The sequence below is a fragment of the Acromyrmex echinatior genome, chromosome 15 (genome assembly GCF_024713525.1).
Source record: "Acromyrmex echinatior isolate Ae372 chromosome 15, ASM2471352v2, whole genome shotgun sequence".
Classification (NCBI taxonomy): domain Eukaryota; kingdom Metazoa; phylum Arthropoda; class Insecta; order Hymenoptera; family Formicidae; genus Acromyrmex; species Acromyrmex echinatior.
In genome coordinates this window covers 4870448-4883814 of record NC_141866.1, presented here as the reverse complement: position 1 = coordinate 4883814, position 13367 = coordinate 4870448, and the positions used below count along the sequence as shown (strand labels likewise).

The window sequence follows — 13367 nt, the reverse complement described above, 5'->3', positions numbered from 1 at the left end:
ATTCTTATGTAAAATTACGTTTTTTAATATTTATTTGCAAATTTGATGAGAAAGTAACATTAAGAATTTTATATTAATAAAATAATAACTCGTGCAAAAGTTTATTTGAGTTCACTTACTTATTTAAAAATTATTGACCTAAAATTGTAAATAAATATAGTCATTTTATTGCATAAAACTGTTATAAGCCAAATAATTTGTTTTAGTTTTTGTAATTAGTTTCAAGGCATATTCATGAGCTAATATCATCAAAATTTGTTAAATAATACTGACTGATTTTATCTGATGTTTGACTAATATTTTTAGCTAATATTGTACAACTAAAACATTCTTAAATATTAGATCTATTTTTTATTCCTGAACTAAGACTGCACTAAAACTTTTTTTCCCATTTTCGCCAAATATTAAACATATACATATTTCATTTAGATTTCAAAAGTGTGGTGTGTATATACATTTATTAATTCATCATACAGATCTATTAATTGATACTAAACTATTTATTGAGATCAATAGTAACAATTGATGTTGATAAACTAATCATTTAATAATATGTATAAGCAGCATGTGATATCGATACATAACAATATATAGAGAATAATACGTATGTACAATAGAAACACAAGTCATTACAAAATGAATATTTAAATTGAACTTTATTATCAGTATAAAGAAGATAATGCAGCTGCGAGATCATAAAATCATTTAATTTATCTTTTTATGTTCTTGCTATATTTTTTTTATCATTGAGTTAACATATTCACACATCATCTCGTGTTATTCTTCTTTTCATGACTGGCAATAATACGATGTTTTTCTTTTTTATTTACTTTGATTATGATTTTAAAAAATTACTTTTTTGTTAATTTCTCCTAAAATCTTTGATAAAATTATAATTTTTAAATATGTATAATATCACATATAATCAAATTGTAATTTTGTTATTTCTCAAAAAATTTGAAATAAGATTTGTAAAAATTAATTTATTATAGTATTTTGTAAAAAAAAGATATAAAAGTCAAGAAACATAATTTGTTATATTTATACGAAATTGTGGTCCACAAATTAGTTAACCAAACAAACAACGTGGAGTTCTTATAATTAGCCTTCATGCAAGATATTGACAATTTGAGTGATTGATGAAAAATGAGTGATGGAAGTAAATTTTAATTGGTTTTTCACCAATCAGTGCTTGGTGTCAAAGCGCTGGTGTCTGCATGAGAATTCGACTTAGACGTCTAATTAAAACGCTATTGTTCTACGAAAATTTATATATATATGCGTGCGCGCGATAATGATGTGGTAGTATATAAAGATATGGCGATGTCACATTTTATTGGTAAAACAGTGATTTTATTAGAGTTCAAGCTTTAGGATCCCTTTAAAACATTTGTAAAAATGAGCAGAAGCTATCCTTACCTTCCCTGACAGTCAGTAAATAGCACGTAAAAGGCACGTGAAGTGAAAGGCTTAAACCTATTTTCAGGAGGTTTTAATATAATTCAAATATGGCTGCGGCGACTTGTCAGGAGCCTTAAGAAGAAACGCATCTTCTGCGCTCGTATTAGCCAACGTTGCTTTTCATGGTGGTACTACACTCATCAGATATACACCAACGACATAGCATCAACGAGGGGCGCCTCTTGCAAGTGATGCAAGCGCGGGAGATGCAGCTGCAAAAGAGAAGAGAAGAGAAGAAAGACGACGTTCTTGTCATTCCGTAGGATCGGTCGGTTAATGATTATCGAGATACGCTTCGTAATGCACCGGGCGCCTCGTGCTGCATGCATTACTACATGCACCGCGCTACATAGAATGAAAGGATAAGAGAGTTAATTCGCATATTCCCGCTGTACGCTCGTTATCGTCTCCGCTTCTCATCCTTCGCTCTTCCTCACATCTCTACTTATCTTCTGACCTTTCTATTATTTTCTTTTTCTTTTTATATCTTATTGTATACATTCTGTAGTTCAATAGATGTTCCTTTTCTTGTCTTCAATGTGCAATTTCCGATCTTTTTTTATGAAATTCTTTGAAACGGATACAAAGTACATAATGCAAAGCAGATGTTGGATAATGATGCATTCGACTAATTTTAATTTTGTCGGTCGACTCGCAATATTATAACTTCCTGATGTGCATACGTTTACAACCTTGCCTAGGAAAATGATTATAACGGGGCATAGCATGGCACATTACCCGTAAATTGTAATTCCATATATATATATATAAAGTAATATGAGGCATCCTTTCGTTTGCTTCCTCCTTACTGTTTATAGTAGAATTAAGCTTTAAAGATTTTACACAAAAAAAGTTTCAACATTAATCGTTAAATTAACGCATTGTAATGGATGTTAAAGATGTACTGCTATTTGATGACTAATAAAAGATCAAAAATACATCAGTACTTCTCGTTTACTAACGAGATAAATAAAACATTATTGAAAGTTCATTTTCCTATATTAACATTAAGACTAGATATTTAATACAATCATAGTATCGTTGCAATAATTGGCAAGATTTAATTGATTCTTAATTATAAAGTTTGACAATAGTCCGGAAGTTATAATGTTTAATGAACAGGAGTTTCTAATCAAGCGAAAAATAAGATAACACATAGGAAGTATTTGATGTAATACAGTGACATCACTCGCGTCATTAAACATATTGCTTTGGGAAAAATCGTGGCCTCTCTCTACCTTATATGCCAAATACAAATTTAATTTAAATTCTCGAGGTTATAATATTCTTGCAGATTCAAGGGAATCAGTGGTTTACATTATACCAAGTACAAAAGAAATTAGTCATATGAAAAGATTTGATTTTTGCTGCAAAACTAAAATAATTTAATGATTTAATGTTGCACATTAATTACTTATAAAAAAGAAATATGAAAGAAAAAAATTAATATTTTTTAATATATAATACTGAATAATACATTTTAATATAATTTCATATATATATACATATATATATATATATATATATATATATACAATATTTATATATACATATATAAAATACTAAATTAAATTTAAATACTTGTTTAATCTTATATAGGATTATCGCTAAAGATTCAATTATTTTAATTTTTAATTTATTATCACCGTAAATATGCAGGTTGAGCAAATAATAATTTTACATATGACTACGTTCGCATATCAAACAGTTTTATAATATAACTCCAATAACCTTGGTAGTCATGTCACATTCAAGCTGATACGAAAACACTTGCAGGATCTAGCTGAATAATGCGTCAAATATATATATGTATAGCCATAATGTATTATTCAAAGATCGAAACTCCGAATAATATCGGGGCATTCCATCGACGTAACGATTATCCTTCACATTCTAAAAAAACAGTATCCGGATGTGGATACTTTTTTCCATATATAGCTACATGGAATTCTTACAGGAGACCGTGATTTAAAAAAAGTCGATCATAAAAATCATTTGTAAAATGAGAATAAAGTTTATTTTTTGTCTCAAGATGGATTCTATTCTTCTTTCTTAAATCTAAATTTAAAAAAAACAGGAAGATTTATTGCAGGACTATATAAAAATCATAAGATCCACTCCAGATTTCGAAGATTGAATATTCAGTTTATCAGAATTCGATTTAATTTACTTTAATCCGCCTATTTCTCAAAGGATAGTGACTGCAAGGCCTAATGCATTTAAATGTAAAATCTGACATTCGATTCGAAGAAATGGAGAATTTATTTTTTGAAATTATTATCATATTTAATGTTACTATGCAGATTGGTGTTCCCATTGTTTTCCTACTTTGAATGATTTTTTTGTCATGTCTGCATTACCTCCTAATCGTCGCCGTTTGTAATTTCAAGAAAGATTGAGTTTCCTTAGCACAAATAAATTGGCAAAAATATGCAGGGGCAAAAGTCATCTTAATGTCAAGACATAACTAATATATTTATTAGCGCACGAACAGAATATTCGTAATAATTTAAACCCTCGTCTGACCTCGATTGGCGACGTTACATCATGCATCGTATGAAATTCTTTACAGAAAATTTGACATCATCATCGAAAAGATCATACAGTATTAAATCTTGTCCAATTTTTCAGAATTTTAAAGATTGGAAAAATTTGGAAAATTTTAATAAAAAATTAGTGAATATTTGATTGTTAAACACGATTTCTTTTGTAGAATATTTGATTTTGTGAATATTAATATTTACATGTTTAATATTTATTACTTAATAAATTAATTAGTAAAAAATTTCGCAAATCATATGAAAAAAGTGACTAATAACTTCAAAAAATTATGCAATCTGCAATATACGTATACTTGCAAACTACTTTTTTTTTTTAAAGCAATTATGTTTTCTTTCAATCAATTGATTCGTTATTCTATGAATAAAGGTATTAATGTTCAGCTACCAAAAAATAAATAATTTAGCAAATAAAAATACTTTTCAGTCCAATTAAATCCAAAATAGCGACTTTTAATTTTGTTTAAGAAAACTTTTTTCAGCATCTTATAATCTACAAAATGTAACAGTTTCAGCTAATTTAAAGTCAGTTTTTTCATATAATTTGTGCGAGGTTTTCTTTTGCGAATAATAAAAGATAAAATTTGTAAATTTGCAATTTAATTTACTAATAATAAGTAGTGAAAAAAAACTCAATGCATGTATATTTTTGTAGACAAAAATATTTATAAAAATAGAAAGATTGTATAATCATACTAAATTATGGAAACATTAAAGTTAATAGAATAAAATAAGTTAGTAGATAAAAATATAATTATGTAATAAAAATATATATGGTTATACGTATAATTATATAACACATAGTATCAGATAATTATATTACTGTGCAAAATTATATAATGTGAAAATCTGAAAATAACTCAAAATACTTTAAGTTATCATGCGTGCACGTGTATGAAATATAATATTTCTTAACTTAATATTTTTATATTTATTGATATTTTTATATACTATGTATTTTATTTATTACTCCTTTATTATTATTACAGTTGTATTATTTACGTCAATATTATTTACTGCATAGAAACAAATTTTTCTAGTAATATTTCTAGTAATATTACTTTTTCACAACTTCAAATTTGTTTTTAAAAACTTCTTTTACGTAAAAATAATTTGCAAGTGTATCATCTTATGCGGTTACTTTCCTTCAAGTGAAAGGCAGCTATTATATTATTGCATATTAATCTTTTACACTTATATCTTGACCTTATTACTGTATAAACTAAACTTCCGAACTAAATTCACGCAAGTTTGCTCCCTACAAACTTGTCACAGAAATATCAAACAGCATATCCGTTTATCGATACAACTCCCCGTTTACATGCCGCATACGAGTTCTCTATAAATATATGCGTTCCGTCATTGTAAGAGAAAGTAATGTTGCAGCAATAGAAGGGGAGAGAGGGAGAGGGAGAAAGAGAGAGAGAGAGAGAGAGAGAGAGAGAGAGAGAGAGAGAGAGAGAGAGAGATATAGTGGAATAGTTTTTACGTGCGCTATCTCATCTTCAATTCCAAAATCGTTCCTACCATGTTTGCGAGGCCATGCGTTATACATCAAGTCTTAGAGGAGATGAAGCGCGTGTACAACCAGTTGTAAATTATATCCTAAGAATCTTATCAACCAAGGATGTAACAATTGTCCGACAACAAAGACAAGCAATTGCTTTTAGGAATCTGTAAGAAAAAAAATATTAAACGTTTCTTGTAAAATTACTAAAAGTTTGGATAAAATACATTTTTAACAAAAATGATTCTTTTAACAATTAATTATTTGTTATTATAATATTGTCATATTATTTAATAATTCTTTTATTTTTATCGTCACGATTATGTTTACATTGAAAAAAATTATTATAAATTATCATAACATTTTTATCTTCAGAATTATATTCTTTCAGCTCATTCGCGTGATTACGTCAGTTCGACGAAAAACATGACAATAGGATATCAGCGAGAAGTGATGATAACGAGTCCTACGCGCAGACATTAACAAGTCTCGTTATTGGCAGTTACGGGACGAGTAGCAGTCACGTTACTGGCATCAGCAGATGGGTAAAACCACGTTTACGATTCTCGCGATGGCATATCACTCTTATGCAAATGACTAAGTTTCTCGATACATTGTCAGCGTAGAATGTCGGATGAATTAATGATCTCATTGTATCTTATTCTAATTAACTGTATAATGTGCATGTTCCTGGTACACAGCCGACGCTGTCTTTGTCAGTATTTTGCTGATATTTTCATAATTAATTATGCAGGCGAAGAGGCGTCTCACGTGTTCCGCTCGCGGAACCGGATCTAAGCTGTACACCTCGGCCAAAAGAAATGACAATGCTATCAGAATAATTAATTCATCATTACTATTTTTGCCTCTCTCATAAATGCACTCTTTCATAAATGCAATCACGTGCTTGATTACGTTCATTCTAATTAAAATATTATTTAATATTTTTGAATTTTTTTAAAATTTGATCTTTGAAATTGAATTGAGTGATTTGTCCTTTTCAGTAGACTTATTTCAATAGATTTCAATGGATATTTAAAAAAAAATAAAAAATGAAATATTGAAATATTAATAAATGCATAATTGAATAACAATAGGGTTAGGAAAAAAGTAATATTTTTAATATTCAAAATTATATACTATTATACGATGCTAGAATATATTACTGTTATATTATTATAGTTAGAGCAAAGTTTCAGCTTTAAAAGAATCTGTTTTTTTTTATTGCGATGATTTTAATAAAATTGTGAGTAATCAAAAATCAAAATACTCTTTTCATTTAATCTTTTATTTAAAATAATAACTTAATAACAAAAAATCTTAGAAATGTTTTATTAAAATAATAATTTTTTGAGGAAAATTTCAAACTTTCATGTATTAGAGAATCGAAAATTTTTGCAAAAACAGTGATCTTTCAAAAGTAGAGGTATTAAACTTTAAAACTCTTTTTTAAAATTTAAATTTTGTTTATTTTTAACGAATATATTTTATGAATATATTTTATATAATTTTGAGCTAAAAATACTTTCTTTCCAACCAATTATTTTATTAAATATTTTGTTTCTCTCTTTTTACAAATCTGTTAAAAAGCGATCAACATCGAGCAACATAAATGATATAACTGCTTGCGCATCTGCTTAGATCTCCGATAGATATTTCTTAACAACTATAATACATGTAAAGCACATGTCCCATTCGAGTACGATCACGTCACAAATTGTACAATCCGCTAATCCTTTTCTTCCTAGCTCTCGCAAAGGATCGTCATACATCACGCGATCATATCCGTTGTCGTGCGACAACAAAGTACAGCAATCATCCCGTTATCTAACAGAGTACAGGAAATTTTACTTTAGGATATGACGCGATGCGATGATGTTGCGTCACTCATGGAATTAATATCCGATATATTATGTAGAAAACGCCGGAACTCTTGGGCGTATGCACATTGCACGTGTAACGTGTTCTGCTAAATTAATCAAAAAGCACTCACGTGCACGTGCGAATACACAAATCGGCACTATGGTGTTTCATATACCATGATGTTTGTTAATAACAAGTAAATAACGAGTTTAACTTTAATTAAGTTACGTGATGAGAAACTGAGATTCTTGGCAAAATTTTGTTGAAATTACGTGACAAGCTCGAGCCCTGCATAAGCCACGAATAACAAACAAGTAAAAAAATGACGTGTTTTCATATACATAATTATTTAAACACGAGTTTAAATACGTAAATATACGTAAAATTAATTGCTATTTAATAAAACTTCATAAATTATAAAATGCATGAGTACACTAAGAAAAAAATATATAAATTTTAAGAAATATTCATTTGAATAGTTACCAACTATATATTTATGAAACATAAAAATACATTTATATGGCACAAAAACAGTATTTTGATTCAACAATCACTTCTTTTTATTAAGTAAATACTTATTTATTGTAAGTAAATTTTTAGTTGGCAATATTCAAATAAATATTTATTTAAATTTAAGCCATTTTTTTCTCAATGTACACAATTATTTAAACACAAAGTCATGTAGTAGTTAATTTTTTTTAAATATTGTTGCAACATTGTTAAAATCAACATTGTTGCACGTCTACATTTTAACAACGTTTCTGAAACATTGTATTTCAATCTGTTGCAACATTGCAGCAACATTGCTGCAACATTGCTGCAAATTTCTGTGCCGTTCACGCGTTCACTATTTTCGCGACGTCGCGCGTCGTCGGAGCGTTAACCCGAAGCAAAGCGAGATGGCCTCGTCACAGTATTTCGAGAAAAGAAAAAAAAACACAGTGCCACAAGTTCCGTGTCCTTGAGGTGGATCGCAAGGCTCGGAGTCGATTATTACCATGATTTTCAGAATGCACTCTGTGCATTCGCAATCCGCTTGCAAAATCGCTGTTGCGCCAATACTTAAAGCGTATGCATAACAATAAGATTGTTAAAGGTCTTTGAGCGCTCGCGGTCAATCATTCGATTACTAAAGTAAGATATTTCCAATCTAGTTCATGTAAAACGTGCGTGAAAAAAATAAACAATTTCCCATCTTCCCTTTTCTATCTTTTATTGCCCCGGAAAATGTTTGAAAGACGATATTATCTCGAGACAATACAGGCAAATTTCGATACATCTGAAATATTTGTTATTTTTAAACTTTCTTTTGCGCATACGTGCGGAAATCTCTATGACAATATCATTCAAATTTAAAAAATCGAAACGTTTCGAGAACTCTCTTCAATCGATTATCGAACTGCTATATCGACAATACATGCTGAAAGAAGTAAGGTTATGTTTTCGTAATCGAAATAAACCTTCGAAAGTTATTTCCATCGAAAAATAGTAGACATAAAAATCGAGATGAATCTCATTAGGAGGCAGTGTTTAAGAATTTTGCAGAGCAACATTAACAGTCAGAATATATCGTACAATCTCAGTAGAGCTTTTAGTTTTAAAAGTCCTTTTTCCCTGGAGAACTTGTATCCGGGAAGCAAACTGAAATTGTACACTCCAACTTTTGTTAGTGTATACTGATCTACAAATACTTATATAATAAATAATATTGATTCTGTTTGTGTATTGCTTTTATAAATGTGCTATATTTGAGTTCTAAAATGTGCTATCTTTCTAGCATAACCTCAATGTCGACTGAACGATAATTATTTACTTGTTCATTTCTCAGGTGCCAGATCCTAAAGCAAAATTCAGTGGCTATATACCCTTAGACAAAGTAAAAATAACGTACAGCAGTAGCAGTGGACCGGGAGGGCAAAATGTTAACTGTGTAAATACTAAAGTAGATTTGAGGTTCCAGGTGGAGAGTGCTACCTGGTTATCAGAAGAAATTCGAACAAAGTTAGTCGAACAAGTGAGTAGAATTGTACATACAAATAAACATTTACATTAGTTAATTTGAATTAGTATAGCATTAGTTAATTTTAATTATAAATAGAGTAACTGATCAAATTCCTGGCTAACAATTTGATAATATCAAGTTCGTAATAAATTCAAATATGAAATTATTATTTTAGTTTAAAAACAAGATAAACAAAGATGGTTACTTAATAATCAAGTCGGATTTAACAAGATCTCAGCACTTAAATTTAGCAGACGCTCTTGAAAAGTTAAGGGCGATGATAAGAGTCATTTTGGTAGTACCACCACAACCATCGCCTGAATCAAATGAAAAAAAGAGGAAAAACCTATTAAGAGCTGCTAGGGAAAGGCTACACGAGAAAAGACTTCATTCTCAAATCAAGAAAAACAGACAAGCCCCTGCAGCTGAGTTTTAAATAATTTAATTCCATTATTTCAATTGTTCAATTATTGTATAGCTTTATTATATAGGAGCGAACTGTATAAAGAAAATAAAGGAAAAGAATTTATATTTATGTATTGTGTATTATGAATTTTTAAGTAATCTGTATAATGTGTATAATAAAAAGATTTACATATTAAATTAGGATGATTATTAGAAAACATAATTTAAATTGGAAAAAAACTAATTTTTATTAAAAATGTTATATATAATATATGATATAATTATGTTTTTTTTTTTAAATTGAGAGTTTAATATGTTCTACACACATATATAAAATTCAGTGACATAAAATGTGAACATAAGTATATATATAAGTATATTTTATAAAAAATCGATTACTCACAATCTTGTCCATGAGTCCACAGTCCAGCTGATGGTTTCTATGGTAACGTTAATACCGCGAGTAGAAAACATGAACTAGAAACCTACCTTTGTATAACTACAGTGAATTTAATTTTTCGTGAAAATGTCCTATCGTGATTTACGTAGTGCGTATATAAAATGATTATTAATATGATACAAATGAAATTATATTGCGATTTACTTTCTTTTTACCTGCTTACATAGATTTCACGGAAATGATGAGGGTACTGGGTTATCCGAGGTTAATTTCTCTCGCGAACTTTCGTATGCCGAATTTTCCCCTGGTTGCCGAGATTCTAGTTTGGCTGGTGAAACGATTCGATCCAGATGTTGATATATTTAGCGATCACGATACTGAGGAACAACGTGTAACATTGATACGTAGTGTCGCTGAATTTATAGTAAATGACTTAACATTTTATATATATATATATATATATACATATATAATATTAAAAAATAGTTAAAAAGAGTTATAATAAATAGCATATGTGATTTTTGCGTTCTAGGCGTTGAAGACAAATGTAAAATTAAATACAAAAAAACTATATCAAGCCGATGGTTATGCAGTAAAAGAGATGTTGAAGATAGCTACGCTGTTGTATGACGCGCAAAACAGTAGCAATACTGAACAGAATCAATCGAGCAGTAATCAGAACGCAGTGAATTTCGACATTTCCGATAAAATTAACGAACTGAAAACAACTCGGCAGTTAGCAAGCCAATTAACCATCAATGGAGCGGCCCTCTTTGACTTACTTGGCCGAGAAGTGGAACTTCGTGAGATTCGAAATACTAAAATTGCGAGGCAATTCGATACTTCCGAAATAGAAGTAGCTCTAAAAGATGTCATCGAAAACACACGCAAAGAGATTAGTGAAACGAAGAAGCAAATCGACAATGTTAAGGTAAAATTTTTTTTTTATTTGATAAGATCTTGTATATTCAAAATTTAAATTGCTCGTTTGATTTCTACAAAAATATTTCATTACGATGCCACAGTAATTTTATTAATTAATAAATTAATTTATTTTTGCAGGATACAGAACAAAACTTAGATGCAAGAATTGAAAGACGGAAAACGGAACTCGATCGAAATCAAAAGAGACTCCATACATTGAAGAAAGTCCGTCCAGCATTCATGGAGGAGTTCGAGAAGCTCGAAATCGAGTTTAGAACTTTATATGATGATTATTTACAGAAATTCCGGTATCTCGCGTATCTGGAACATTTGTATGAAGATGCAGCTAAGGTGGAACAAGAAAGATTCGAAAGACGGTATTTGTCAATAACAAATATTTGAAAACAAGATTTAAAAAATATATATATCATAAATAACATACAAATTATGTAATATAATTATGTAATATTACTAATTTTAATTACAGGCAAGCTGCAACGAAAAAACAATTGGAACAACTGAGAGCTGAGGACACGAATTTCGAAAGTATGATGGAAGGGAACGATTCCATATTTGCTACAAATCTTCATGAATCTTTAGTTACCCCTCTTACAAATTCAGAAGCCACAGCGGCAGAAAAACCTGGTCAATCCGGCCATATCAAATCAAGTAACAATTTTTATTATAAAAGAAAATAATTCGCATTCTTAAATTTTTTAGAGTAAATTAAAATCTTCAAGGAATTTAGAGGGCATGTTATGTGATATTGTAATTTTGAAAATCACTTGCAAATCATTGAAATTTTGGAAAATATAATGAAGAGATATATGAAAGAATATAAATTTTTCTACACTTTTTGGCAATAACAAATTAAAAATGTTCCAGCTACTGGAAGAGCGTCAAAGATAGAAAAGCAATATGCTCAGCGACGTATTTACGGTAGCATGTCTGGACGGCAAAGGGGTACGATTCCTGAAAACGATAGTGATGGTTCACTGGATAGCGATAGTGATTTATTGATTGATGGAGATCTTGACGATGATGACGATGAAGATCTTTTAAATTCCGTGGGTGTGCCAGATATGGGTAACTATAATCTCAAAGCTCAAGAAAAACGAGCCGTCAGTAAGATAGAAAGGCATTCGGATGATGATTTTTAATGAATATATAATGTAATCTCTATCGATTATTTAGATTGATTTTATTAAAGATTAATATCGAATAAAGAAATAAACAGTAATCGACAAAATAAATAAATTCGTTAAGGCATCTTTTTTTTTAGATGTATTATTACGTTTTCGTGTGTATGTGTGCGTGCGTGCGTGCGTGCGTGCGTGTGTATGTGTATATATTACATTCTCTATACATATATGGTTATTGCGATAAATATTGCCGAAATCTTGGTGGTCAAATTGAGAGGACGCCCACACAGAATACGACAGATCCAGGTTCGAATTCTGTCTGAGGTAATATTTTTCGCAATAAGTTCTGTAGGAGTTTTAAAATTTTTGTAGCATCGAAGATCTAAGTAAAATTGAAGAATAATCTAATTTAATTTTTGAAGGAATATTATTTTTCAGTTTGATTGCAAGTTCGAAAGTAATCAACGCACAGTCATACATTTGAAGTAAATTTATTTAAAATACATATAGATGTATTATTCCATTATCTAATTTTGTTTTAGGCACTTCTCTTAGTTACGTATCTCTTAGTGACGTATTCACATGAGAGCTTGTCCTGTTTTTAATCTTAGTATTAAAATAAATTAAGTTAATGAAATTAATTAAAAGTAAAATATTTAATCAATTTTATCTTTTTTTCATTATATATACATCTTATCAATATTGATTATTGATTTTTAATGCAATAAAGAAATAATAATATGTATAATTTTTTATTCCCAATTATACTATTTCCTAATGTCATTGTTGTCTAAAAAAACAAATTAAACATCTTTTTTTTTGTAAAATGTTAAATTATTTTAAATTTTCAATATATTTTTATAACAAAACATTTTTCAATCATTATAATATATTTAATATATTAATATTTTATATATTATTGTTTTTAATGTAAATTACAAAATTTTACAAATTTATTATTATTGCACAGTATAAAATATATATTAAAACAGTATTTTTAGTATAATTTGTTTCAATAATATAATAAATATGTGCTTTTAACGGTCTTGCTTTCTTTTCTTGAAAAATAATACTTTTTAATCCACTTATATCGTAATTTATTAAT

General features: G+C 29.0%; 2 protein-coding genes and 1 long non-coding RNA gene across 4 annotated transcripts; 2 read left to right on the top strand and 1 right to left on the bottom strand.

The window, feature by feature from the left end:
• Window positions 1–1331: 1331 nt before the first annotated feature.
• LOC147907212 (uncharacterized) lies at window positions 1332–10243 on the bottom strand. Of its 2 annotated transcripts, none has more exons than XR_015547636.1 (3): window positions 10200–10243; window positions 5547–5693; window positions 1332–1673 (listed from the first exon to the last, which is right to left on the bottom strand). It is a non-coding gene; the product is annotated as an uncharacterized LOC147907212 (long non-coding RNA). The 2 variants fall into 2 exon arrangements; XR_015547637.1 differs by lacking the exon at window positions 1332–1673 and adding an exon at window positions 4563–5358.
• LOC105145022 (large ribosomal subunit protein mL62) lies at window positions 8793–9926 on the top strand. The gene is made up of 3 exons (XM_011054319.2): window positions 8793–9054; window positions 9218–9403; window positions 9567–9926. Exons 1-3 carry the CDS (start codon window positions 8896–8898, stop codon window positions 9825–9827), a joined length of 606 nt encoding a protein of 201 aa, XP_011052621.2. The 5' UTR covers window positions 8793–8895; the 3' UTR covers window positions 9828–9926.
• On the top strand, window positions 10175–13010 carry Cluap1 (clusterin associated protein 1). Its single transcript, XM_011054320.2, has 6 exons — window positions 10175–10344; window positions 10424–10620; window positions 10729–11127; window positions 11259–11497; window positions 11608–11789; window positions 12006–13010. The coding sequence occupies exons 1-6, from the start codon at window positions 10323–10325 to the stop codon at window positions 12278–12280; spliced, it is 1314 nt and encodes a 437-aa protein (XP_011052622.2). The 5' UTR covers window positions 10175–10322; the 3' UTR covers window positions 12281–13010.
• The last annotated feature ends 357 nt before the right edge of the window (window positions 13011–13367 follow it).

What these genes read in the sequence shown, in the direction of transcription:
- LOC105145022 (XM_011054319.2), top strand. Translation starts at nt 8,896, where the DNA reads ATGAATCTCATTAGGAGGCAGTGTTTAAGAATTTTGCAGAGCAACATT. An exon ending in AATTGTACACTCCAACTTTT is followed by an intron (nt 9,055 to 9,217) that starts GTTAGTGTATAC and finishes TTCATTTCTCAG; the next exon opens with GTGCCAGATCCTAAAGCAAA. An exon ending in GAACAAAGTTAGTCGAACAA is followed by an intron (nt 9,404 to 9,566) that starts GTGAGTAGAATT and finishes TTATTATTTTAG; the next exon opens with TTTAAAAACAAGATAAACAA.
- Cluap1 (XM_011054320.2), top strand. Translation starts at nt 10,323, where the DNA reads ATGTCCTATCGTGATTTACGTA. An exon ending in GTCCTATCGTGATTTACGTA is followed by an intron (nt 10,345 to 10,423) that starts GTGCGTATATAA and finishes CTGCTTACATAG; the next exon opens with ATTTCACGGAAATGATGAGG. An exon ending in AGCAAATCGACAATGTTAAG is followed by an intron (nt 11,128 to 11,258) that starts GTAAAATTTTTT and finishes TTATTTTTGCAG; the next exon opens with GATACAGAACAAAACTTAGA.